This window comes from Engystomops pustulosus, chromosome 7 (genome assembly GCF_040894005.1).
Source record: "Engystomops pustulosus chromosome 7, aEngPut4.maternal, whole genome shotgun sequence".
Lineage (NCBI taxonomy): Eukaryota > Metazoa > Chordata > Amphibia > Anura > Leptodactylidae > Engystomops > Engystomops pustulosus.
The window spans coordinates 48012488-48037685 of record NC_092417.1 but is presented as its reverse complement, the minus strand read 5'-3'; the positions used below and the strand labels follow the sequence as shown (position 1 = coordinate 48037685).

Here is a 25198-nt window from a genome sequence, read left to right as displayed (position 1 = left end):
TTCCCTACAAATCTGTCTTTCACTTACATATTCTCAACCCAATATTTTCACAGACATTTTGATTGTAAATACTCTATGTATAGATGCTACATTTTCATAATGCAGTTTTATATTGCCTAATATTTCATTACAGGATATGTAGACAAAATCTCATGTGAAGAACAACAAATTCTAGCTTTAAAAAAGGATATAAGCTTAAGTGATGAAAATATTTGGGATTTACAAAAATATAATAGAAACACAGATAGCCTTGTGATGTAAGTATTAGCACTATTAAACATTTTACCCCTTAATACATGCCATACATTATTCACTGTTCACTGTTGTCCCACAGCAAAGGGAATGACTTCCTAATCTTTGCGGTCCGATATCTGGGGCGCCCACTGATAATGAGACCCCCCCCCCAAGTAATTAGGAGAAGGGGCATCTCATTCTCACTAATGTGGGGGGCGGCTGGCTGAGCATGCATCCGCCATTACATTAAATTTTATGAAAGCTGCTGATGTTTGCCAAACATATCCCTCAGCTATTTCTGGGCCAGATTAGGTAAATTGTGCTATAAGCAATAGATGAGATTATTCGGTGAACTTTTATGCTACTTGCTTTGCTTGAATCATAACCTAGTACTCCAATGTCAAAACCCTGACAACCATGAAGCCACCAGTAAGAAAATTCTTAGTAAATTCAATTATGAAGTTGACTTTTTGGTATCTTGTTGTCTTAGGTGCTCGGCAACATCAGCTGTGTTAGAACGAGAAAAGAAATTTCTTCAAAGCCAGTTGGAAAATGCAATAAATACAACAGAAAATGATAAGTATGTAACATAGCATCAGTTCATAACTTATGTATGCCACCGACATATTAAACTGTCCAGTTGTATATACCTGCCATTGACGCTCATTAAATAAACATGTTAACTGTGGCTTCACTTTTCTTGGCCCACATTTTCTAAGAACAGTGCAAACTGTAAGTGTGCAGGGTGCGCCTAATTCAGGATTTCTAGCGCTCATTCTCCATGAATCTGGTGCACTCTGCACTGCTCCAAAAGAATGCACCACTTTGTTTTGGTGGACCACATATTAAATGTGGAGTACGGTCCGACTGAGCACCAGAACCACCCATTTCATTGCAGAAATATATATATATATGATTCGTACTCAACGGTTATCCTTTTATCATATGGTCATAATCTATAAGCACTTGTTAACTTAGTTAAGGTATGAACATACAATCCAATAGACAAAATAATGTGGATTTAAGGTGACAGGGGACCCCCTTACCTACTGAGTCCATGTGTAGCATTATAAAGATTTATACATGTAGTAGAGTGGCTCACCCAGCAGAATTGAATCAAAACATATTAATGTTATACTGTTATATACTTAACATATTACATATCATTAATATTGGTTTTGAATGTTAACACGATTTTGATACTGTATATATATATATATAATGTTTGATATCTTTTAACATTTAGGTTTCAAAACACAGTACATAGAATTTTTTTTTGTGTTTTCATCAATTTCAGATATATGCCTTTGCACTCTATAAAATATATAATACTGAGCAATTTCAAACTAGCTTTTTTTGGCATGGGCTGGGTGAGTCTCAGGAGGTTGATTGTGGTAGAGGAATTGATGCAAACCACTCAGGAGCCTCTTCAGTATGGTACATACTTTTTCAAGTGAAAGGGAAATTGAATCCCAAGAGAGGCTGGATTTATTATGGAAAATGTATTTTTTTCTTTGAGTGGCCTACAACATTATTGAACTCTTAACATTTGCAATCAACTTTTGCAAAACAGAGATTGATCCTAAAAATAATAACCGCGGAGTGTGTAGCAATTGTGGAGTATACTCGCAAATATGTTCAGGCAAGGGTAAAACATTGAATTAGAAAAAAAATAACTTTTAAAAGACTTTTTGAAAACTTTTAAAAACATTGGGATTTCTATGTAAGGGGATTCACTGCAGGATGGACTCTGACTAATAAAAATGTTAACATATCTCAGCTGTATTAAGATATAATGCAGCCTCTTAGTTGTAGAGAATCAAAGTGGCACTTATAGGCCCAGACTCTAATTTCATCTAGAAGTATATGGTGGGTACGGAAAGTATTCAGTAATTTTTCACTCTTTATTTCATTGCAGCCAATTGGTAAGATCAAAAAAGTTTTTTTTGCTCATCAATATACACTTTTCACCCAATCTTGACAGAATACACCCCAGAAATGTAGATATTATTGCTAATTTATTAAACAAGAAAAACTGAAATATCAATTGGTCATATGTATTGGTCTGAGGTCCAGAGGACTCTGGAAGAGGCCACTGTGCTCTTTGGAAACTTGAGTGCTGCAAGTCTTATGTAACCATGGACAGATTTGTACCTTGCCTCAATTCTGTTTATGAGCTCCGTGGGCAGTTCCTTAGACCTCATGATTCTCATGTGCTCTGACATGCACTGTTAGCTTTGAGGTCTTATATAGACAGGTGTGCGCCTTTCCTAATCAAGTCCATTCAGTTAGATTAAACACAGCTGATCTCCAGATGAAGGAGTAAGATCATTGCAAGGAGGATAAGAAGGAAAAAGACAGCAAGTAAGTGAAATAAAAGGCCCCTTCTACACTTTCGTTTTTCACACGCATGTTCTGAGCGTGCTTTTGACGTGCAGAACTTGCATTGCACTCTGACCCACTGTAATCAATGGGCTTTTTCAGACATGCAATTTTTTCATGCACACACGCGTGTTTTTTAAAATGCTGTTTAAATCTCAGTATGCTCTCCTTTTGCAAGTGACGTGCGTGAAAAACGCACCATACAAGTCTATGGAGACGCATCAAAAACGCATTGCACTCTGAGACACATGAAAGTACAATGCTTTTTTCACGCATCAGTTGCCATAGAAAAGATAGACCCCAGTCCTGTGTCCTTTTCACGCACGTTATCCGCACGTGAAAAACGCATTGCGATTGCATTGAAAATGCATTGAAAATGCGCATGAAAAACTGAGACACTGAACAAACTGACTGAAAACAGATTGAACTCTGATGTCAAATGTCAGTTTTTCACTGACCAAACCCTGATCAGACTCTGATCAGACTCTGACTTGATCTGCAACGTAAGTGTGGAAGGGGCCTAAGTGTCACGGCAAAGGGTCTGAATACTTATGACCATGTGATATTTCAGTTTTTCTTGATTGACAAAAATATCTACATTTACCTTTTTTTCTGTTAAGATGGGGTTCAGAGTATACATTAATGAATATAAAAAATAACTATTTTATCTTACCAATTGGCTTCAATGAAACAAAGAGTGAACAATGTAAATGGGTCTGAATACTTTCTGTACCAACTGTATGAACAGTTGGATTTTCTGTTGGAATTCAGATGACGCTGAACAAAGCTCTGAATTGTAAAGATGGATTCTAAACTCTTTCTATTGAAACTCGGACATCAATCAGATGCATATATGAGGGTTCTGCTGGAAAGCAATACAATCTGAGATCATCTGTTTATTATGCAGAACAGATTTTTTTCCAATTACAGTAAATTTCCAAAACACTTACACAAACACAGGTGTGGGTGTTGGTGAGGACAGGGCTGGAGATCAATCTGTCATGATTAAGTAAGAATCACACCACTGGACACTTTAAAAGGAGGCTGGTGCTTGGCTTCTTTGTTTCTCTTCTGTTAACCATGGTTATCTCTAAAGAAACATGTGCAGTCATCATTGCACTGCACAAAACTGGCCTAACAGGGAAGAGTATCGAAGGTAGAAAGATTGCACCTCAGTCAACAATCTATTGCATCATCAAGGAATTCAAGGAGAGAGGTTCCATTGTTGCCACAGGTCGCCCAAGAAGCACCAGCAAGCGCCAGGACCATCTCTTAAAAGTGTTTCAGCTTCGGGATGGGGCTACCAGCAGTGCAGAGCTTGCTCAGGAATGGCAGCAGGCAGGTGTGAATGCATCTGCACGCACTGTGAGACTGCGGAGACTCTTGGAGAAAGGCCTGGTGTCAAGGAGGGCAGCAAAGAAGCCACTTCTCTCCAGAAAGAACATCAGGGACAGACTGATATTCTGCAAAAGGTACAGGGATTGAACTGCTGAGGACTGGGGGAAAGTCATTTTCTCTGATGAAAATCCTTTCCGATTGTTTGGAACATCTGGAAAACAGCTTGCTGGGAGAAGACAAGGTGAGCGATACCACCAGTCTTGTCTCATGACAACTGTAAAGCATCCTGCAACCATTCATGTGTGGGGCGGCTTCTCAGCCAAGGGAATCGGCTCTCTCACAGTCTTGCCTAAAAACACATCCATGAATAAAGAATGGGACCAGAATGTCCTCCAAGAGCAACTTCTCCCAACCGTCCAAGAGCAGTTTGGTGATCAACAATGACTTTTCCAGCATGATGGAGCACCTTGCCATAAAGCAAAGGTGATAACTAAATAGCGAGGGAACAAAACATAGAGATTTTGGGTCCATGGCCTGGAAACTCCCCAGATCTTAATCCCATTGAGAACTTGTGGTCAATCATCAAGAGACGGGTGGACAAACAAAAACCAACAAATTATGACAAAATGCAAGCATTGATTGTGCAAGAATAGACGGCTATCAGTCAGGATTTGGTCAAGAAGTTGATTGAGAGATGCCAGGTAGAATTGCAGAGGTCCTGAAGAAGAAGGGTCAACACTGCAAATATTGACTTGCTGCAGTAACTCATTCTAACTGTCAATAAAAGCTTTTGTTACTCATAATATGATTGCTCTTGTATTTCTGTATGTGATAGAAACATCTGACAAACACACATAAAAACCAGAGGGCAACAGATCATGAGATTATGAGAGATCGGTCCTGTCAGACTAATCTGATTGGTTTCTACGAGGAGGTAAGTTCAAGACTGGATCTGGGGGACGCTGTGGATGTTGTATATCTGGACTTCTCAAAGGCATTTGACACCGTGCCACATAAAAGGTTGGTATATAAAATGAGACTGCTGGGAATAGGAGAAAATCTGTGTATTTGGGTAAGTAATTGGCTTAGTGATAGAAAACAGAGGGTGGTCATTAATGGCACATTCTCAGATTGGGTTGATGTTACCAGTGGAGTGCCGCAGGGGTCAGTATTGGGGCCACTTCTTTTTAATATTTTTATTAATGACCTTGTAGTGGGTTTACACAGTCAAGTTTCAATATTTGCAGATGATACTAAGCTGTGTAAAGTAATAAATACTGATGTTGATAGTTTAGCATTACAGAGGGATTTGTGGAAGCTTGAGGAATGGGCAGAGAAATGGTTGATGAGGTTTAATGTAGATAAATGTAAAGTTATGCACTTGGGCCATGGAAACAAAAAGTATAATTATGTTCTAAACGGTCAATTACTTAGTAAAACTGAAGCTGAAAAGGACTTGGGGGTATTGGTGGATGGTAAACTTAATTTTAGTGACCAGAGCCAGGCGGCTGCTGCTAAAGCAAATAAAATAATGGGATGTATCAAGAGAGGAATAGATTCTCATGATAAAGACATAGTTTTGCCCTTATACAAATCCCTGGTCAGACCACACATGGAATATTGTGTACAGTTTTGGGCACCAGTGTATAAAAAGGATATAGTAGAGCTGGAACGGGTGCAGAGGAGAGCAACCAGGATTATTATTAGGGGAATGGGGGGATTAGAATACACTGACAGATTAAAAAATTTGGGATTATTCAGTTTAGAAAAAAGACGACTGAGGGGAGACCTCATTACAATGTACAAATACCTGAACGGACAGTACAAGGATCTCTCCAAAGATCTTTTTATACCTCGGCCTGTGACCAGGACAAGGGGACATCCTCTACGCCTAGAGGACAGGCGATTCTACCATCAACATAGACAAAGGTTCTTTACTGTACGAGCAGTGAGACTATGGAACTCTCTGCCGCAGGAGGTTGTTATGGCGGACTCTATGTACATGTTCAAGAGAAGCCTGGATGACTTTCTGGAGAGAAAAAATATCATGGGTTATGGGGATAAAACATTTATTTAATTCTTAAAGGTTGGACTTGATGGACTTGCGTCTCCTTCCAGCCTTATATACTATGATACTATGATACTATGTGAAAATGTAATATTTGTGTCATTCTCAAAACTTTTGGCCATGACTGTACAAATTTGGTATCCCTGTGATCGCACCGACCCAAAGAATAAAGTAGACCTGTCATTAGGGGTGCACAGTGAAAGCTGTAAAATCCAAGCCCACAAGAAAACGCCGCAAATGTGTTTTTTCACCATTTTCACTGCATTTAAAAAAATTTTCTCACTTCCCAGTACACGGCATGGAATAATAAATACCATCTCTATGAAGTGCAATTTGTGACGCAGAAAACACGCCATGACACAGCTCTGTACGTGTAAAAATAAAAAACTTATAGATTTTTGATTGTGAGGAGTGAAAAATGAACATGGGAAAAAAAGGGCGCGGTCCTGAAAGGGTTAATTTGCCAAAATGAGAATTTCCCTACAACTTCTACCAGTGCCATATTGATGGAGACTCTTGCAGTATTCTCCGCCATATTTTGCTATTCCCGCAGAGAATAGGTTTTGCCTAGCCCTCTCTCCCAGGCAAACAGAAATTCCAGTTTCTGTGAAATCCCTTTCAAGTGTGAATAGATAGATAAGGGAATGTCTACTTTGTGATGCCTGTAGACAAAGGTCATCAAATGGGGAATAAATTGAAACATCAGGTGAGTGGTTTTAATGAAATCTTTAGAATTCTGACTCTATCACAAGTCTCTCACAAAAGTCACCAATGCTATGTAGGCCCTTTTGTAGCCGCCAGCGGAAATCTTTTGATTGTAATCCTAGGGTGAATTTGGGGTTTTCCAGCAGATGAGCCGCAGTGCTATGGACGGAGCACAAACTAAAACTAGCGAAGAGGAAAGGAGTGGGGACAAGATGGTCTCAGCCACAGTAAGACATCATCAGGAGACCGACAAGTGGAGCCAACTGGGAGGCATAATAATACTTTGATATGCTGTGGGTTCCCAGTCATACAACATTTTGAAACAGGAGAAGAGAGCACCAAGGCTAAAATTCACATCTTTATTGATACATTATAACATCATACCCACTACAGGGTGTTTCCAGCTGATCTATTTTGAGCGCTCAAACATTCTTAGTCCTGAGCCATCTGTGTTTTAATAACTCCAGGTACATGAATGTAAGTCATGTTCAGTTCCTTATGTCATTTACACTTAATGATCCTTTCTCCCTTCTCTTTGCTTTGACTGACAGCTCTAGCTTCCAATCAGAGCATGTTAACCCCTGGTATTTTTACACTGCACTCTCTGTCCTATGTTATTCCTCAATAAAACATATTAAAGGTACTTCACTTATATAAATCTTAATCATTTTTATTAAACTACAGTACTGCTTTTTCTCTAAGCAGTAGGTATTTTTACACTCTTAACCAGGGTATATTATAAAATAAAATACATTCCAGAAAATGAACCTCCATCTATACCATGCACCAGCTTTAATCTGTACTTAAACATTACCTTTCTTTTTTTGAAAGAAAAAACTACCAAGATTCCATAAACAAATGTACAGAGATATTGAAACAACATGAGGAAAAGTATAAGGGATTTGCATTTGCTAAAAAATATCATGCAATAAAAGAAGAGCTTGACAGTCTTCTGAGCAATATCACCGACTATGATGAGCAGCAGAAGAGGAAGCAAAAGATCATTCAAGATATTTCAGGTACGGGATCATCTTTGTTTTATCTATCTAGATCATAAAAACTGGTATTTAAATTACCATATATACTCGAGTATAAGCTGACCCGAGTATGAGCCAAGGTACCTAATTTTAACACAAAAAACTGGAAAAAACTATTGACTCGAGTATAAGCCGAGGGTAGGAAATGGATTGGTCCTAGCCTGCACCCAGTATACTGCCAGCCAGTGCATGCCCCCCAGTATACAGCCTGCCAGCCCCTGTTCCTCAGTATACAGCCTGCCAGCGCCTGTCCCCCAGTATACAGCATGCCAGCCCCTTTCCCCCAGTATATGGCCTGCCAGCCTCTGTCCCCCAGTATGCAGCCTTCCAGCCCCTGTCCCCCAGTATACAGCCTGCCAGCCCCTGCCCCCTAGTATACAGCCCCTGCCCAGCCTATAAGAAAAAAAAGTGTACTCAACCTCCGACGCCCCCCCCCGAGAGGTCCTCTTCTGTCCAACGATGTTCCAGTTTCGGCTCCCTCTCGCGGTGCCGTCACTCGAGCGAGGTGCTGCTGACGTCACAGCTCGAGCAACAGCAGCACATGGAGAGAGAGAGTCGGAGCCGGAACATCATTGGACACAGGGCCGTATCTAGCCTTATTGCTGCCTGAGGTGAAAATTTAAACGCGCCTCCCCCCACCAAAAAAAAAAGTAAATATCCTTAATACAATCCCCTTAGTCATTTATAGTATGTACAGTACCCACAACCTATCATATATACCAGCACAGGGTATACAGCTCCCCCCAGCAAAGGGTATACAGCTCCCCCCAGCAAAGGGTATACAGCTCCCCCCACCACAGTGTATACAGCTCCCCCCAGCACAGGGTATACAGCTCCCCCCAGCACTGAGTATACACTTCCCCCAGCACAGGGTATACAGCTCCCCCAGCACAGGGTATACAGCTCCGCCCAGCACAGGGTATACAGTTCCCCCAGCACAGGGTATGCAGCTCCCCCCACCATAGGTTATACAGCTTCCCCACAGGGTATACAGCTCCCCCTCCTCTAGCAGCACATAGCAAACCCCTGTAGAAGATTAAAAAAAAGAACTTACAACTTACCTTTTGGCTCCAGCCCCATCGCTCGCAGGAAGCTGCTGTCACTTCCTCCTCGTCTTCTCTTGCTGGACGCACACAAGCAAGTCTTTGCTGCGCCGCTCTGCCTCTCAATTACATTGATGCCTTAAAGGCATCAAGATAATTGATTTTATTTTGGTAGTACTACTGGCGATCCGCCGCTCATCCCGCCTCATGTCAGATGCCGTCCTGGTTGGACAGAAGAGGACCTCCAGGGGTGGCGTCGGAAGGTGAGTAAACTTTTTTTTTTGATATATAGACTCGAGTATAAGCCGAGCTAGGGTTTTTCAGCACATTTTTTGCTTATATTTGAGTATATACTGTATTGAATATAATTGCTAATAATGACTAATCTCTCCTTTTGTAGGTCCCACATTATTTGGATCATATGTTGACTGGGGCTTGAGGCTGTATCCAATTTGCTAAATGCCTAAGATGCTTAATAACATGCAGCTTAAATGAAATTACGGTAGTAAAAAATTTGGTAAAATTGAGTGTAAGGCTGTATTCAAACGACTGTATGGGGGGGCGTATAAATGTCTCCCATAGATGGCAATGGGCGCACGGCGCCGTGAGGGAACAGTACAGTGCAGCACACTTGCGGCACTATACCGTCCTGTATACGGCGCTGTGTGCCATACATCGCTATGGAGAGGGGCCAATCCCGGGTCACAGGCACACCCGTGCCCCTTTCTATGGTGACTGCCCTCCCCGGTCTCACTTACCTCTCCACGTTCCTGCTTCCATCCCGGCTTACCAGCGCGCGCATCCCCGCTTACAAATTTAGACAGCCAGTGCATTGCTGATTGGCACTGGCCACTTCCCGTGATTCTTTAAAAGCCGGCTTCTCCCAGAATCCCCCACCAGATCTTCGTGCTATTTGCCAATGAGAAAGCTGTTTCCTGTGCCTCATGCTTGTGATTGGATTCTCCGTTGTGAACCCGAACCTGTTCCCTATTTCGCGGTGGTCCAGGGGGTTCACTACCGAAGAAGCCTGACAAGGCCTAAATTTAATTGACTATGTCTGAGTTTTAAAGCTAGTGAAATAATTGACTTGTGATGGATTTTGTGGGTTATACTTTAACTTACCTTGTAAGTGCAACCCTAAGAAAAGACACCAATGAAACCATTTATCAGAGTTCTCAATCATCGCGTACAACAACCGAAATGATGAAAAATATCGAGGAACTTGAAAAGAAGATAAAGTATATTTATGAGGTAACCACATAGATAAAAAATTACTATGAATGATTAAGCACAGACCCCTAAAACAAAAGTAACAAGCATGGTAGTAAATGTCCATAATTTTTTATAGCATTAAGAGATGGGTTATGCAAAGGCTATAAAAACAATCAACCTGTTTGGTGTGAACACAGTGAAAAACAGTACCCTAGTCTCTTTTATGTATGGCAAAGACTATACCATGTAAATGACCTGTCCCCTCTCTATACTAATCTGTAAGTACTTTTGAATGGAATAGCAATTACAAATATTGGGAGGAGATACTAACCAAAGATTTCTGATTCAATACCGAAATACAATTCTTGCTGGTATCGTAGTTGAATTATTTATCACTTTGAGGGTTTATCATTTATCATTTGGCAAGCTCCTTGCAACACCTCTATGTATGATTGTGGAACTCTGTTGCCCATGGGGCTTTAACCCTTTAATAAATGTTTGTTTGCTCTAATTGCTGTATAGGTTTTTTTTCAAAAAGTCCCAAAAAAGTCTCAAAATGCATAAAAAGGATCAGCATATACACCAACAGGGGACTAGAGTGACTTATGCTGGTTATTTATCATTGATTTTCCTGGGTTTTTTCCATGCAAAGCCAGATTCATGACTTGGGATTTTTGCAAAAAGTCTCATAGTTTTTATGCATTTTGAGATTTTTTTGGGACCTTTTGAGAAAAAGTCCAAGGCAGAAAGTAGATCCTAAATATATTTATTAAGGGGTCAAAGGGCCACTTTAATTAATGTGCTTCAAAAATAGACATAGAACTGTCCCAAGGATAAATGACCCTCTTTTTTATGAGAATTTTCTCAAAATTCAGTCTGGCTGAATCTGGCTGTGCACAGTGTTGCACTGTGTAGTCAGTAGTTCTGTGTTTATGCCAGATTAATGAAGTGGCAGAAATAGCCCTGTAAGACTTTTTAGAAGTAAAAAGTCCCCAAAAAATCTCAATGTGACTTGTTTGAGACTTTTTTAAGCCAAAAAATTACAGGAAAAACAATGATAAATAACCCTTTGTGCACATCGCTTGACAAGGAGGCCATGGCTTTATGGACAGGGTGCAACAATTTGGCACAAAGTAAACCTTATTGTGTACAGATTGATGAAAGTAACTAAATGTACCTAAAATGTACCAAATCTATTATATAATGTGAGCCAAATTGATAATTGTGTTACCTTTGAAAAAAGGGTGTTCTATTTTTCACACCTGCCACTAAATATTGGGCAGTAAATCTAAAATGTGGTTTCAGTCCTGATATACAGAATGGGTGTAGGGTATAGAATGGAAACCAATACAACTTCATAGGATGGAACTATAAGCCTCCCTGCGATACTATACAATTGTTGCCAGACTCCAGAAAAGCAGTAAATGTAATATACACTAATAACTGCATTCAAAGTTTAGAAAATTTAGTTATAAATAAATAAAATTATGTTACAAAAAGTCAAACATTTTTTTCCCAGCATACCCAGAATACATCTGAAAAGCAAACAGGAAGAAATGAAAGAAGCAGAAATAACACAGATGAATTCCAGCAAGAGTAAGGATCAAAATTATTTATCTACTTAAATTTAAATTTAAATCTATTTAAATTTAAATACGTGAATACATGGTCACTCGAATCATGGGGGATTCACCGTGTTCAAAAATTTTGAGAAGTATATACAATGAGAAACTGGTACACGTGTGGATAAACTGCATTTCCCAACTAGAAACAGCTGTTGTAACCAAGTGTAACTTCACAGCCAACCTGTTTCTTGCTGGTGTCATTGGGTGTTCACAGCTCTGCCCCTCAGGCATACAGTGACCTGGAAGAAGTTCATGCTGTGGCAGAGCTTTTTTTTCAGTAGCAAACAGGCCAGCTGTGGCCCCTTGGTACCCTAGTAATTTTTGGGGAGAAAACTGTAATTTTGCACTCCTTTGCACTCCTAAAGAAGAAAAGCTGGTACGGAGCAGCTTAGCTCTTATGTTGCCTTTGAGCCAAAAGGTTGTCATCAGAGGGATCACCTATTGTCCTCCACTCCCTATCACCCCTTTGCTACTGGCGCACTCTCACAATAGCTTCACAACAGTTAGGAGACATAATATACAGGCAGGTGTGTTCTTAAGTTGAATTTTTATGTAAGTCGGAACTGTATATTTTATCATTGTAACCCCAGACACATTTTTTTTGGTCTCTGTGACAATTGGATTTAAAAAATGTTGGATTGTCATAAGAACCAGGATTAACAATAGAGCTTAATTGTAGACACCTGTGATAACTGTTATAGATGTTTATTGTAGCCTGGGGCTAAAGTACAGTAAATTACCAACATCGAGAGGTCAGTTTGTAACTAGGGGTCGTCTGTAAGTCGGGTGTTCTTAAGTAGGGGACCGCCTGTATTTATTGCACAGTTTGGGAAAGGGCCACAGTAAGGGCTATGGACCTATTCAAGGACCTAAATAATAACTCTAGATGTGGTCCTGAAGGCCTCAAGATTTAACAACAAGCTAAATGCATTCATGCTACAGTCACAGGTCCCTTAAACTAGTTCAGTCAATACATTGGTCATTTACCTGCACCCAGACTTCCCTCAGACATCTTGATTGCTCCTGATTAGTCTCACTGATCTTGGCATGTAGTTGTGAATGGGATCGTGGTCACGACTGAACAAGCACTTGCCAATTCAAGTCAATGGGGGTGATGAAATTAGAGGAGCATGCTTGCTGGTAATAGCAAGGGAAGCAGTCCCTTCTTTATGACAAAATATTGGACTCTGTTATAATATGGGGATCTATTCCAAAGCACTTGCTTTCATACAGCCTCATCCACTTTCCCATGAATAAATTGTGGCTCAAGCGGAACAATTTTTCTAATCACTGAATATTTAATCCATAAAATGTATAGTAGCAAAACACATTTAAGGTTTCTCCACATAACCCTATTTGAAAAAGAGCATATCCAGAGAATGCTGAATTTAATTAAAACAATGGTCAAAAATGCAAAAATGACATTATTTATTTTACCATACGCTTCAAAGTAGCACCTGAAGTGTTTTGCTAAAAAAAGCAAAACAAATCTCAGACCCAAACCACAGGATACACAAATATACAAATACCCATTATTACCTGCACATTTATTATTTTTGTTTTGTTCACAACAAATAAGCATTACAAAATTGAGCTTTAAATTCTAATTTTGTAATAATAAATACAGTATCGATTTACTTTGCTGCTTCTATGCCATTAATATTTTGGTAATCACACTGTAGTATGTATTTGGGAGGATTGCTGAAATGTCATTCATCTGACACAGAAGAAAATAATAGTTTTCTTTGTATTGGATCACTTCAGCAATTTCCTTATTAGATCTTGTTGAGGGCTTTTTGTGCTTTCTATATCTGGAGAATACTTAGCAATATGACTTCAGAAATGTTATACTAGAAAGAATTGCAACAGGTTCATCCTGTTCAGGCAATATATAAATTAACTTTACCTGAACCAGAATCCCATATTATAAAGGGCAGAATGTTCTGTGCTTGCACATCCCATAAGGTCAGGAACAGCAGACTGGTAGAACATGATGTTTCTTAAGATATTGTTTGTCATTTATCATGGGATGGTACCGTCTCTGTATACTATAGCTTTCCTAAGTTCATATATTGCAATTGTTTCTTGCTTAGTTGCTCATTCTTTGCATTTAGCTTTTTCCATCTTTCAGTCCATTTGATTTCAAAAAGACATATAGAGACTCATTTATTAAACCTAAACATACCTTACAAATGATAGCAGCACAAACAAAAATCTTTGCTGCACAAACCAGCACAAACATATTACTAACATTTGACACCAGTTTTGTTTGATTCAGTTAATGTGTGTGTGGGGGGGGGGGGGCTGGTTGACCTTTTGACCTTTGCAATTTTGTTAATATATTTAAAACAAAATCAGCACAAACAAAATTTTTAGCAGCACAAACCAGCATAAATGCAGCACAATTGATTGGCACCAGTTTTGTTTGATTTGGAGGATGTGGGGGTGGGGTAGCTGGTTGACCTCTGATGACCTCTGTAAACTTGTATTAATATCTTAAAAATGATAGCGACACAAACAAAAGTTTCTGCTGCACAAATGTAGCACAAATGTGTAGCACCTGTGCCTGTTATTCCAAAATTGCTGCTTGGTAAGGAGGATGCAACTTTTTTTTTTTAAAGTCACTCATTTTAGCACAAAAAAATCTCAAAGTTGGTTGTCCTGCTTCTTCCTGCCAAGTTTGCCACCTGAGACCAGGAAAGCTTTTGCACACTTTTTTGCAACTAAAATAATACCAATACCAATACAACTAACTTCAGATGGCCTTACTTCATTCACATGTACTGGGGACCGGGATCTGGTCTCAAATCATGCCCCCATAGACCTCTACAGCGTCAGACGGCTGTGTCCTATTTGCGGTGCAGATCAGTGTGCTCCTCCCAGCGCTATGCTTACCTGAGATCCACTCCAGGTGAGCAAATGGACATGGTAATGAGCCCTTCGGGTGCAGTCACACGTTGCATCACAATGGGGCACATTTATTTTTGGGCCATGGAAACAAAAAGTATAATTATGTTCTAAACGGTCAATTACTTAGTAAAACTGAAGCTGAAAAGGACTTGGGGGTATTGGTGGATGGTAAACTTAATTTTAGTGACCAGAGCCAGGCGACTGCTGCTAAAGCAAATAAAATAATGGGATGTATCAAGAGAGGAATTCTCATGATAAAGGCATAGTTTTGCCCTTATACAAATCCCTGGTCAGACCACACATGGAATATTGTGTACAGTTTTGGGCACCAGTGTATAAAAAGGATATAGTAGAGCTGGAACGGGTGCAGAGGAGAGCAACCAGGATTATTAGGGGAATGGGGGAAGTAGAATACACTGACAGATTAAAAAATTTGGGATTATTCAGTTTAGAAAAAAGACGACTGAGGGGAGACCTCATTACCATGTACAAATACCTGAACGGACAGTACAATGATCTCTCCAAAGATCTTTTTATACCTAGGCCTGTGACCAGGACAAGGGGGCATCCTCTACGCCTAGAGGAGAGGCGATTCTACCATCACCATAGACAAAGGTTCTTTACTGTAAGAGCAGTGAGACTATGGAACTCTCTGCCGCAGGAGGTTGTTATGGCGGACTCTATGCACATGTTCAAGAGAGGCCTGGATGACTTTCTGGAGAGCAAAAATATCACGGGTTATGGGGATAAAACATTTATTTAATTCTTAAAGGTTGGACTTGATGGACTTGTGTCTCCTTCCAGCCTTATATACTATGATACTATGATACTTACCCGGTCCATTCGCGTTCCAGCGGTGGCTTCTCTGACGAGCGTTCGGGTCTTCCGGCGATTCATGAAGGTCCTGCGCCCGATGTCCACCAGGTGTCGCTGCTGCGCCGAAGTCTGCCGAGGTGCCTTGGAGTTCATCGTCTTCATCGTGGTGCATGTGAGTATGGCCCGTGTGACCAATTTTTTTAAAAAAATGCGGCGGTTTTTCCGAATCCGTCGGGTTACCGTTCGGCCACACCCCCCGATTTCCGTCACGTGCATGCCAGCGCCGATGCGCCACAATCCGATCACGTGCGCCAAAATCCCGGGGCAATTCAGGGAAAATCGGCGCAAATTGGAAATATTCGGGTAAAACGTCGGGAAAATGCGAATAGGGCCCTTAGTAAATGACCCCCATTTAGTTTTGAGGTGGTTTTTGGTGCAGTTTTGTCAATTTCACAGGTGAAAGACATGAACTGAATGGGTGAATTAGATTTTGAAGGAGAAAGCTGTTCCACAAATATCATTCACCTGTTGATTTGATGTCTTTTACTTAAAATAAGTAATACCACCTAAAACCACCCCAAAACTAATTGCGATGCAGTTATAACTGCAATGTGTGACCGCACCCTGAATCTAAACAGCTAGATTCATTAGATAAATAAAACAAATCCAACAGAGTTGTGTTGCAAATATGGAAAAGTCACAGAAAAATGTGCAAAAAGCAAAAATGTTTGACTTTTTTGCACTAAAATTTGAAAGAAAAATGAAGATAAATCTCCATCCATATGTATCCACAATATAAATAGGTTTTCCACTTTAGACTGTTAAGGCATATTGACTAATCAATGAAAAGTATGAAATATATGTATTATACTGTTCAATAATCATTTATGAAAAGTAGAATTTTAAAAATATATTTTAAAATTTTATGCAGGCTTACCATATCATAAAGGGCTTTAAAATAAGGTGAAGGTAAAGCTGATACTTGCCTCATCGAATTTTAGCACCAGGACAACTACTATGGCACTTCAAGCAGTGGTTTAACTTTGTGTCTAAGCTAGACTGGGATTTATAACCATATACATGTCAAGTCAAATCTGGTAAAAGCGAAAGAGTGATATGTCAGTAAGTGATTCTTTATTAAAAAAAAATCCTTTTCACATCATCCAAGAACTTCACCCATTATATTGCAAGGTGTAAACATTTATAGTAAAATCAAAATGATCAATGCAGAAAATGTATGTTTTTAAAAAAAATTATGTATAGTTTGACAAAGATTTTTATTTGTTAAAAAAGGAGCCACGATGAAGAAGAATCAAGACTGAACCAATCAAAAGAAAAGCGATCACACATGCTTCACCTCCCGGACTTGTTCAATCGACCATCTGGAGAAATAACTTCACATTTTAGAACAGCAGGTATAATTGTTTTTACTATTATCATTTTGGCTTTATCACACTTAAAATTGTAAAGTCTGATTAGAAGTTATTGTACGAAGTTATTGTTAAAAAATGTAATGCAGGACATGAATTATTATACCTACAATGTTCAACCTCTACTAGTTATGGCCCATATAAGGTAAGAACAGTGAGGGCATTATTACATTTTGTAGATAGTAAATTACCTAAAAATGTTATTCCTCTCTAGGTCCTTAGAGACCCTTCAGGTTCAAGTCCCTGCCCATATATTAACCCCTTAACGACTTGACCTTTTTTAGTTTTTTCACTTCCATTTTTCACTCACCACCTTCAAAAATCTATAACTTTTTTATTTTTCCACATAAAGAGCTCTGTGATGGCTTATTTTCTGCATACTAATTGCACTTTGTAGTGATGGTATTTAATATTCCATGCCATGTACTGGGAAGTGGGAAAAAAATTCCAAATGCAGTGAAAATGGTGAAAAAACACATTTGCAACGTTTTCTTGTGGGCTTGGATTTTACAGCTTTCACTGTGCGCACCAAATGACATCTCTGCTTTATTCTTTGGGTCGCTACAATTATGTGGATACCAAATGTGTATAGGTTTTATAATGGTTTCATACATTTAAAAAAATTAAAACCTCCTGTGCAAACATTTTTGGGGGGATTTTGCCATCTTCTGGCGCCAATAACTTTTTCATACTTTGGTGTACAGAGCTGTGGGTGGTGTCATTTTTGTGAATTTTGATGGCGCTTTCATTGCTATAATTTTTAGGACTGTGCGACCTTTTGATCACTTTTTATTAATTTTCTTATATTTTTCAAAATGGCAAAAAATGCCTTTTTCGACTTTGGACGCTATTTTCCATTACAGGGTTAAATGCAGTGAAAAAACGTTATTATATTTGGATAGATTGGGCATTTTTAAACGTGACAATACCTAATGTGTTTATGATTTTTACTGTTTATTAATATTCAAATCAGTTCTAGGGAAAGGGGGGGTGATTTGAATTTTTAGATTTTTTTATTAAAGTTTTTTTTTAACTTTATTTTTACTTTTAATATTTTTCATACTCCCTATGGTACTTTAACCCTAGGTTGTCTGATTGATCCTATCATATACTGCCATACTGCATTATGGCAGTATATGGGGATTTTACTCGTTAAAATGAGACAGCTTCGGGACTTCGTGAGACCCAATGCTGTCATGGCAACGGATCGCCGCTCCCCGTGAGGTCATTAGGGAGCGAAGATCCCCGGCAAGATTTTTTTAAAGCTTTCTTTTTGAAGATTGACGTGAAAGCACCCGCGATCGGTGTTACCGGTAAGCCTTTGCCCACGCGCCGGGAAGGGGTTAAAAACAATGATGTGGAAAGACCCATGTTATATCACAAAAGATTGAAAGGAGGTCCAAAGGTTTTGCTCAGGTGTCCCAGCTTTATTTTCCATTCTGTATTCTCCAGGGAACCCCCTACTTTGGCTTCCCTTGGAAGTCTTAGCTGAAGCTTCAACCATGTTAGACCCATATTCTTATGCCACCTTCTTATCCCATCCCATCAATCCTATTGCTAAGCATTCCCTTTGGATTCTTTACTCACTGAAATTCTGAAGTTCTCAGTAGGCATTGTCTCGTTACACCTGCCCTTGTTGAATACTCTACTGTGGTTCAGGTTGTCCTGCTCAGAGCAATATATAATACATTTATAACTAAATAAGCAATTGTAAAGGAAACTCACCACCATTGTAAACTACAAATAATTCATGCCAAACAAAAAAAATTAATAGCAATTAATGTTTTATTAAGTTCATTAATATTAAAAATCCAGAACAAAAGGGGAGGGGGGGTCATTTAAAATATGGTACATATATGGGATAACACATACAGGGGACAATATATGCATAGTATAGAAAAAATGTGTATATATTCGTAAAGTATACTGGACTAAACAATGGTAGGCTTAAATTGACATAGTCACAATTAAACTGAAGTAATGTTAGCTATAGCCAATGTGCAAAATATCCATATATATCTATTGGAAATTTGCCAAGCTCTAATGTTAAACACACAAAAAAAAAATTTAAAAATCCAGTATACTAAATGTCTACCTGGAGTCCCAAGCCTGACGGGCATTTCAGCAAATGCAGTGCCTTTGTCTAGGCATGAATTCATACTGACTATATGTTCCTCGCTTATAGGTCCCAAATGGAGAGGGAATTAATCGTAATTTATTACAATATACAGGTGAGATAATCACCACCATATGCATTGCTCATCCTCCATCCACCTCGGTGACCCGGGATCAGCTGCAGTCACTTGTCACGCTCCAGACATGTGGCATAGACATGTGACAGCCAAGCTGCAAATGATCCCGCCCAGCCAATCAGCTGATCGGATGGACAGAATTGCAGCCAAATCAGCCGCAGCCCGCATCCAACTTCCACCCACCATAGAAAATAAGGTAAGGTAAGGCTGATGGAAAAGACCGGGTAAACCCATGGTTGACCCATGCGTTGAATGATCCATTGCACGCGTCAACCAAGGTGGAGGAGGATCAAGTCATATTTTCATCATGAAGAAACAAATAAGAATGGAAAGAATCCCAATAAGGTCAATACTATAAATAAATAAATAATATACAATAAAAACAGTGACATTTCCAAAAGTATATTGCTATCAAGGGGACCTCAACACAAGAAAAAACAAAATAAAAATTATTATCAATATCACACATTCAGCCTCACACCATACATAAAAAGAGCCAAATAAAACTGAATATATGTAGAATACCAATATATAAGCACCAAAGTGGCAAAAAAATGTAGAATAATGTGTGAGAGAAGGTAACTTTCAATCTATACAACCTCTTTAACATGAAAAAATCATAATACCAAGTGTCAATTTTTTTTATCCCCCTCTTACAAAAGGTGTATCATGTATTCATTGTATTCTCTAAATATAAAATTTATATGTGCAAAAATATTAAATATGAGTTGTTGGGTGTTCTTAATTAGGCGATTGCCTGTACCTTGAGAATATATACACATTTTTTTTCTATACTATGAATGATTTGCCCCCTGTATGTGTTTCCCCATATATGTATTATATTTTAAATTAACCCCCTCATTTTCTTCTGGATTTTTAATATTGATGAACTTAATAAAATATTTGTTTGTTTGGCAATATATAATAAATGCATTAATTCATTATTTCTGCTATTCCCCATGCCTTGCTGCAGATTATTTATTTATTTTGGTTTCCAAAAACTGCGACATGGAGAAAATTTTGCGCTAACATTTTCCTAAACAGAGATCAAATTAGTAACTGTTTGATGAAGAGCTCACCTTTATCTTTAATGATAGGCACAAAACGTTTTTTGACAATTTGGTCTTCCTTTGGTATTATGCTCACTGTTTCCTTCCGACAGTGTAGTGTTTCTTGGTTCACCCATGCGGGATCCCTTCCCCTCTCTCCTTTTCCTGCTCCTTTCTCTTATTTTTCTAATACTCTCCTACTCTTTACGTTTCATTAGGTTGATTTTCATCCTATTTATGTCTTCAGCTGTTATCAGGGCTCTTTAGAAGGGAACTGTTGCTTCTTAGCAACATATTATACCTCACAATTTTGCAACTAACCATCTATTATCGGCTTGTGCTGCTCTGGACTTCCTATTTTCTTCTTCATAATTTTGCAAGACATAAAATTGAGTAAAATTTAAAACAATTACCATTGTGTGCGGCAATTACTTGACAACAAACAAAAAGTGATCACTTCCAGTTTGACAAGGACTGAAAAAGGCGGGAAAACAGATAAACCATTTTGATGATAAAAAGGTGTTGTTTGGATGGTTCTGATGTATTCTTAGCAATATTGCTATATTTTCTTACAGAAAAAGGGTACAAAGAAAACATTGGTGAACTCCAAAATAACAACAGCATTGTTTCAAATCAAGTTCCGTGTTTGGTAAAGAAAATTCAGGTCTTTAATATTTTATTTGAAAATTTTTTTGTAATATATTTTACTTTTTACATGTCATTTTTAAATGAAAATGTACCATCAAAGTCAAGCATGATAAACCAGGGACACATAGAACCTGACTGTGGTAATCTTCCTATACTTGTTATTCATGGCTTCCTCCTGTAATGGGAGGATTTAGATTGAAGGAGGACAGACAAGACAGGACAATGTGCCCTAAGCTTTATCCCCTCAACATGCCCTGCCTACTTGTCTCTGTGTATCCTAAGCAATATTTTGTGTCCAAAGTGGGGACAGGAAACAGAACAAACGGACAAAAAACACAAAAGAATACCGTATATACTTGTGTATAAGCCAAGTTTTTCAGCACAAAAAATGTGCTGAAAATCCTCAACTCAGCTTATACATGAGTCAATAGCCAAACCAGCATTTAAAAAACCGGCCAAAACTTATATACTCACCCACCGGTGGCCCCGATGCGCAGCGCTGCTCCCCCCGATGTCCGCGCTGCTCCCCCGATGTCCGGGCGGGTCCGCTTCTGTCTTCTATCTTCTTCTATCTTCTGTCATCTTTCTTCGGTAACATCCTGCAGGGCGCCGCCATTTTTTTCTCCCGGCCGTCGCATAGTATGACGTCAGCAGCGGCCACGTCCTACTATGCGCCTGCCGGCCCCTGCTGGATGTTTCGGAGGACAGAAGACTGAAGAAGATAGAAGAAGATAGAAGCCAGAAGAGGACCCGTGCGGACATCGTGGGAGTAGCGCTGCGTATTGGGGCCACCGGAGGGTGAGTATATAAGTTTTTTTTTTTTTAGTGCTGGGCTCGCTGTATACTAGTGGGTGGCTGGCTGTATCCTACTTGGGACAGGCTGGTCTGGCTATATACTACAGGGGGCAGGCTGGGCTGGCTGTATACTACAGGGGGCTGGCTGTATACTACTGGGGGCAGGCTGGCTATATACTACTGGGGGCAGGCTGGGCTGGCTGTATACTACTGGGGGCAGGCTAGCTATATACTACTGGGGGCAGGCTGGGCTTACTGTATACTACTGGGAGCTGGCAGGCTGTACACTACTGGAGACTTACTGGCAATATACTGGGGGGTCTGTGATCAATCCACCCTCGGCTTATTCTTGAGTCAATAGATTTTCCCAGTTTTTGGTGGTAAAATTAGGGGTCTTGACTTATACTCGGGTCGGCTTATACTCGAGTATATACAGTAATCAGCCATCCAGGTTATAACAGAGATTCCATGTAAGGCACAAAATCCCAGATACAAAGGGATAGTTACAAACAAGAGCCAAAATTTAATAACCAGAAGTATAGATAACAGAGTAACACTCACACAGACAATAAAACAGGTAAAGCAAACTTTAACCTGGCAAGAGGCAAACCGAATAAATAATCTTTTAAGTGCTATCAGTTTCACATGATAGGAGTAGAGTTCTGTCAGTCATAGAGTGTGAACTGTTGCTGATCCAGAGTCAGGCTATAGAGGAGATCGGTGTGGTGAACAAAAGCCTAGCAACTAGACCACTGTTCACACTGCTCAAAGAAGGTGAGACATGAAGAATTTCATTCTCTCCTCAGTTTTACAGCACAGACCAAGGAAAACATTGGTACAGATATACCTTCCTTCTAAACCCAACTTTTAAAATTATGCTACTGAATGGCTATGGGTGTTTAAAAGAAGTCCTTTGGCTTTGCATGCTTGTCCCTATGCTTCCATGGTGGTATGCAGTGATTTAATGTGATCAGATAAATACATGGGGTAGACAGGACCTAAGATGACATCATCCTGGTCACGTGACAAGAAGTGCTGAATACTTAGAAGAGGCATGGGACATGGGGGGAGTACATGGGAGGGGTCAGCCAGGGATTCCAGGGAAAACAATATAAAGTTGATTCATAGGGATATAAGGGAAACATTTTTTAGCTAAAAGAAGGGTACCCTTTAGATAATAGGGCTCTATGGGAACCTGTGACTAGCTGTATTTGTGAAAATGTGGTGACAGGTTCCCTGTAAATAAAGTATATTATGGAGATTACTATTATCACCTGTACTATTCATTTCTGAAATAAAACAAATATGCTTCAAAAGTTTAGTTAAGCTTTAAGGCTACATTTGACTATGGCTGTGGGATATCCCTAGGATGCATGACAAGTTATAACATTATGTATGTTCCTTTTTAATTAGGAGCCTTTCATTAATAATAAGAGTAAAGGCTTTTCACCAGCAACAGATTTGCAATGTCAAGGTCAGCTCAGGTAATAATAGTACATTTGGTAAGTATTTTACTAATTTGTCAAAGAATACACTGTACACATAGAGAATAGAGGACCTTAGAGGACCAAGGTTGAGGAAGAGAGTCTATTTCTCTGCTGTATGCAAATTCTAAGTTATCCAGTTGTGTTCATTAGTAACCAAAGGTGGACACCCATATACACAAATGGACATAAGAATAATAGATTGCCAGTCCTCAACAAAGACACAATGGGACCGATGAATGAAGTCCCATACATCACAATTCTAGCATCACTAAGTTTCAAATGTTTTTCCAACTTTTAGGCTTATCTGTGAAACCACATACCCCTCTTTGAAAGATTGGTGGGATTCCTCTATATTAGATTTATCAATAGCAAAAACTGTTTCACAATTAAATTTAATAACCAGAAGGCATAGAAAGTAGAGTCCATTTCAGAACAGTCTTACAAACATTGTAAGTGTATTAAACATCATTCGGTGTTTGATCAATTTGACACACCTTAGCAGAAGTGAAATTTAAATTACTCTTGTCTTGTCCCCAGTGTCGGACTGGGTTTCCTTAGGCCCACCAGAGAAAATCAATTTGGGGGCCCACTCTTCATTATTCCCCAGGAAATGTACTCTAGAAGCCTCCAAATTGTGGTGTTTTCTGATTGACCTCAGGGGTTCAGTATTGGGTTGAGCCAGGGACCACCGGAGGATCCTCTGGTACTCTGGTGGGCCAGTCCGACACTGGCTGTCCCCATTGTATGCAACAAAGACAGTAAGATGTATTGAATATTGGACTACTGTTCAATATATAAATCACAATTTTTATATTTCATATTTTCATATTTCAAAAGATATGCACGGTAACAGGACATTCAAAGCCATCTAAAAGAACAGTTTAATGCTGTTTTTTACTTATGAAATACTATAAAATTGCAGAACCACGTTATCAAACAACTCTCCCACAGAGACATATTGCACTCTTTTCATGCAAGCCAAGCGACAATTAGATAAACAGAACAATTAAAAAGACACCATAAAATACTGTCATGTAGATGCACTGTAAATGGTGTGGAAACCCCACATAGGAAACAATCAGTTTTGTCATAATTGTTCTAGCAAAACTATGGGAAATGACTGAAGGGCTTAAAATAATTGAGACTCCCTTTTTTAGAAATTAATTTATAATTTCACCTGTGCAATGCTCCTATGTAAATACTATTTTTTTGCAGGTTGGGTCTCATTCAAAAGAAAATCCATTCAAAGCTGAATATCAAAGAAACAGGTAAGTACACATTAAACACAATTTATGTTTCTCTGTATATTTTCACAGTAATCTGGTAATCTGATACAGTAAGACTGGTACTGTATCATGTGACTGGTACTGTATCAAAGTCATTTCTGATTATTGTACTAACTGAACATGAACATAACAGTGCTTGGACTTTTTAAAGGGGTACTCTTGTCATAGCAAGTTATCAGCTAAATGTGACTGCCAAAATGCCCATCCCATATCTCATCTTACTTTATTGCTCCATTCAAGTTCTATGGAACTGACATTCATGATTTGTTGCAGTTCTTGACTGTATGCTCCAGTCCCATCATACTGAATGGCTCCTATTTCAAAGTTATTTAATTATTAATTTTAGATTTATTGGTATAATTAACATTTGACATTAATTTACCTATTTTTATCTACAATAAAAAGATAAATAAAAAAACAATTGCTTGTAACACTGCTACCCTCTACTTCCTTAAAGGGGTTGTCTGGAATTGTTATTTTTAAAAGACCATACTGATGGTGGAAAAATTACAAACAACTTACTTTCTTACCTCGGTCCTTACCTCTGACAACTCCTGTCATTGCTTGTTCCTGTTGGTATACAGGGCATCGCTGCCAGCTTTAGCAGATGCACACTGTCGACACAACGCCACCAATAGAGGCAAATGGTGACAAGATGAACATATTGGACTGGTGGTAAGGATCAAAGAACGTAAAATTTGTTTGATATTTTTACTGCACCTAGGGCACTTACAAAAATGAATGATCCATGACTACTCTTTTAAAGGAAATCTACCATGAAAGTCAAGCATGATTAAACAGGGACACTTAACCATAGATCCAGGAGCTGTGACTGCAATAATCTTCTTATATTGGTTATCCATGACCTCCTTCCTTCTAAA

The 25198-nt window shown here is 39.1% G+C and overlaps 1 protein-coding gene across 4 annotated transcripts in view; it reads left to right on the top strand.

Annotated features, from left to right (window-relative positions):
• C7H14orf39 (chromosome 7 C14orf39 homolog) overlaps window positions 1-25198 on the top strand; it is a 39073-nt gene that overhangs the window by 4780 nt on the left and 9095 nt on the right. For 3 of the 4 annotated variants that reach the window (XM_072115807.1, XM_072115804.1, XM_072115805.1), the window contains 10 exons: window positions 134-257; window positions 725-814; window positions 7559-7746; window positions 9208-9250; window positions 9938-10058; window positions 11539-11615; window positions 16664-16785; window positions 20677-20765; window positions 22958-23028; window positions 24247-24299. In XM_072115807.1, coding sequence (XP_071971908.1) covers window positions 134-257; window positions 725-814; window positions 7559-7746; window positions 9208-9250; window positions 9938-10058; window positions 11539-11615; window positions 16664-16785; window positions 20677-20765; window positions 22958-23028; window positions 24247-24299 — 978 coding nt within the window. The remainder of the gene's footprint in view (window positions 1-133; window positions 258-724; window positions 815-7558; window positions 7747-9207; window positions 9251-9937; window positions 10059-11538; window positions 11616-16663; window positions 16786-20676; window positions 20766-22957; window positions 23029-24246; window positions 24300-25198) is intronic. The other variant, XM_072115806.1, reaches the window with a different exon arrangement.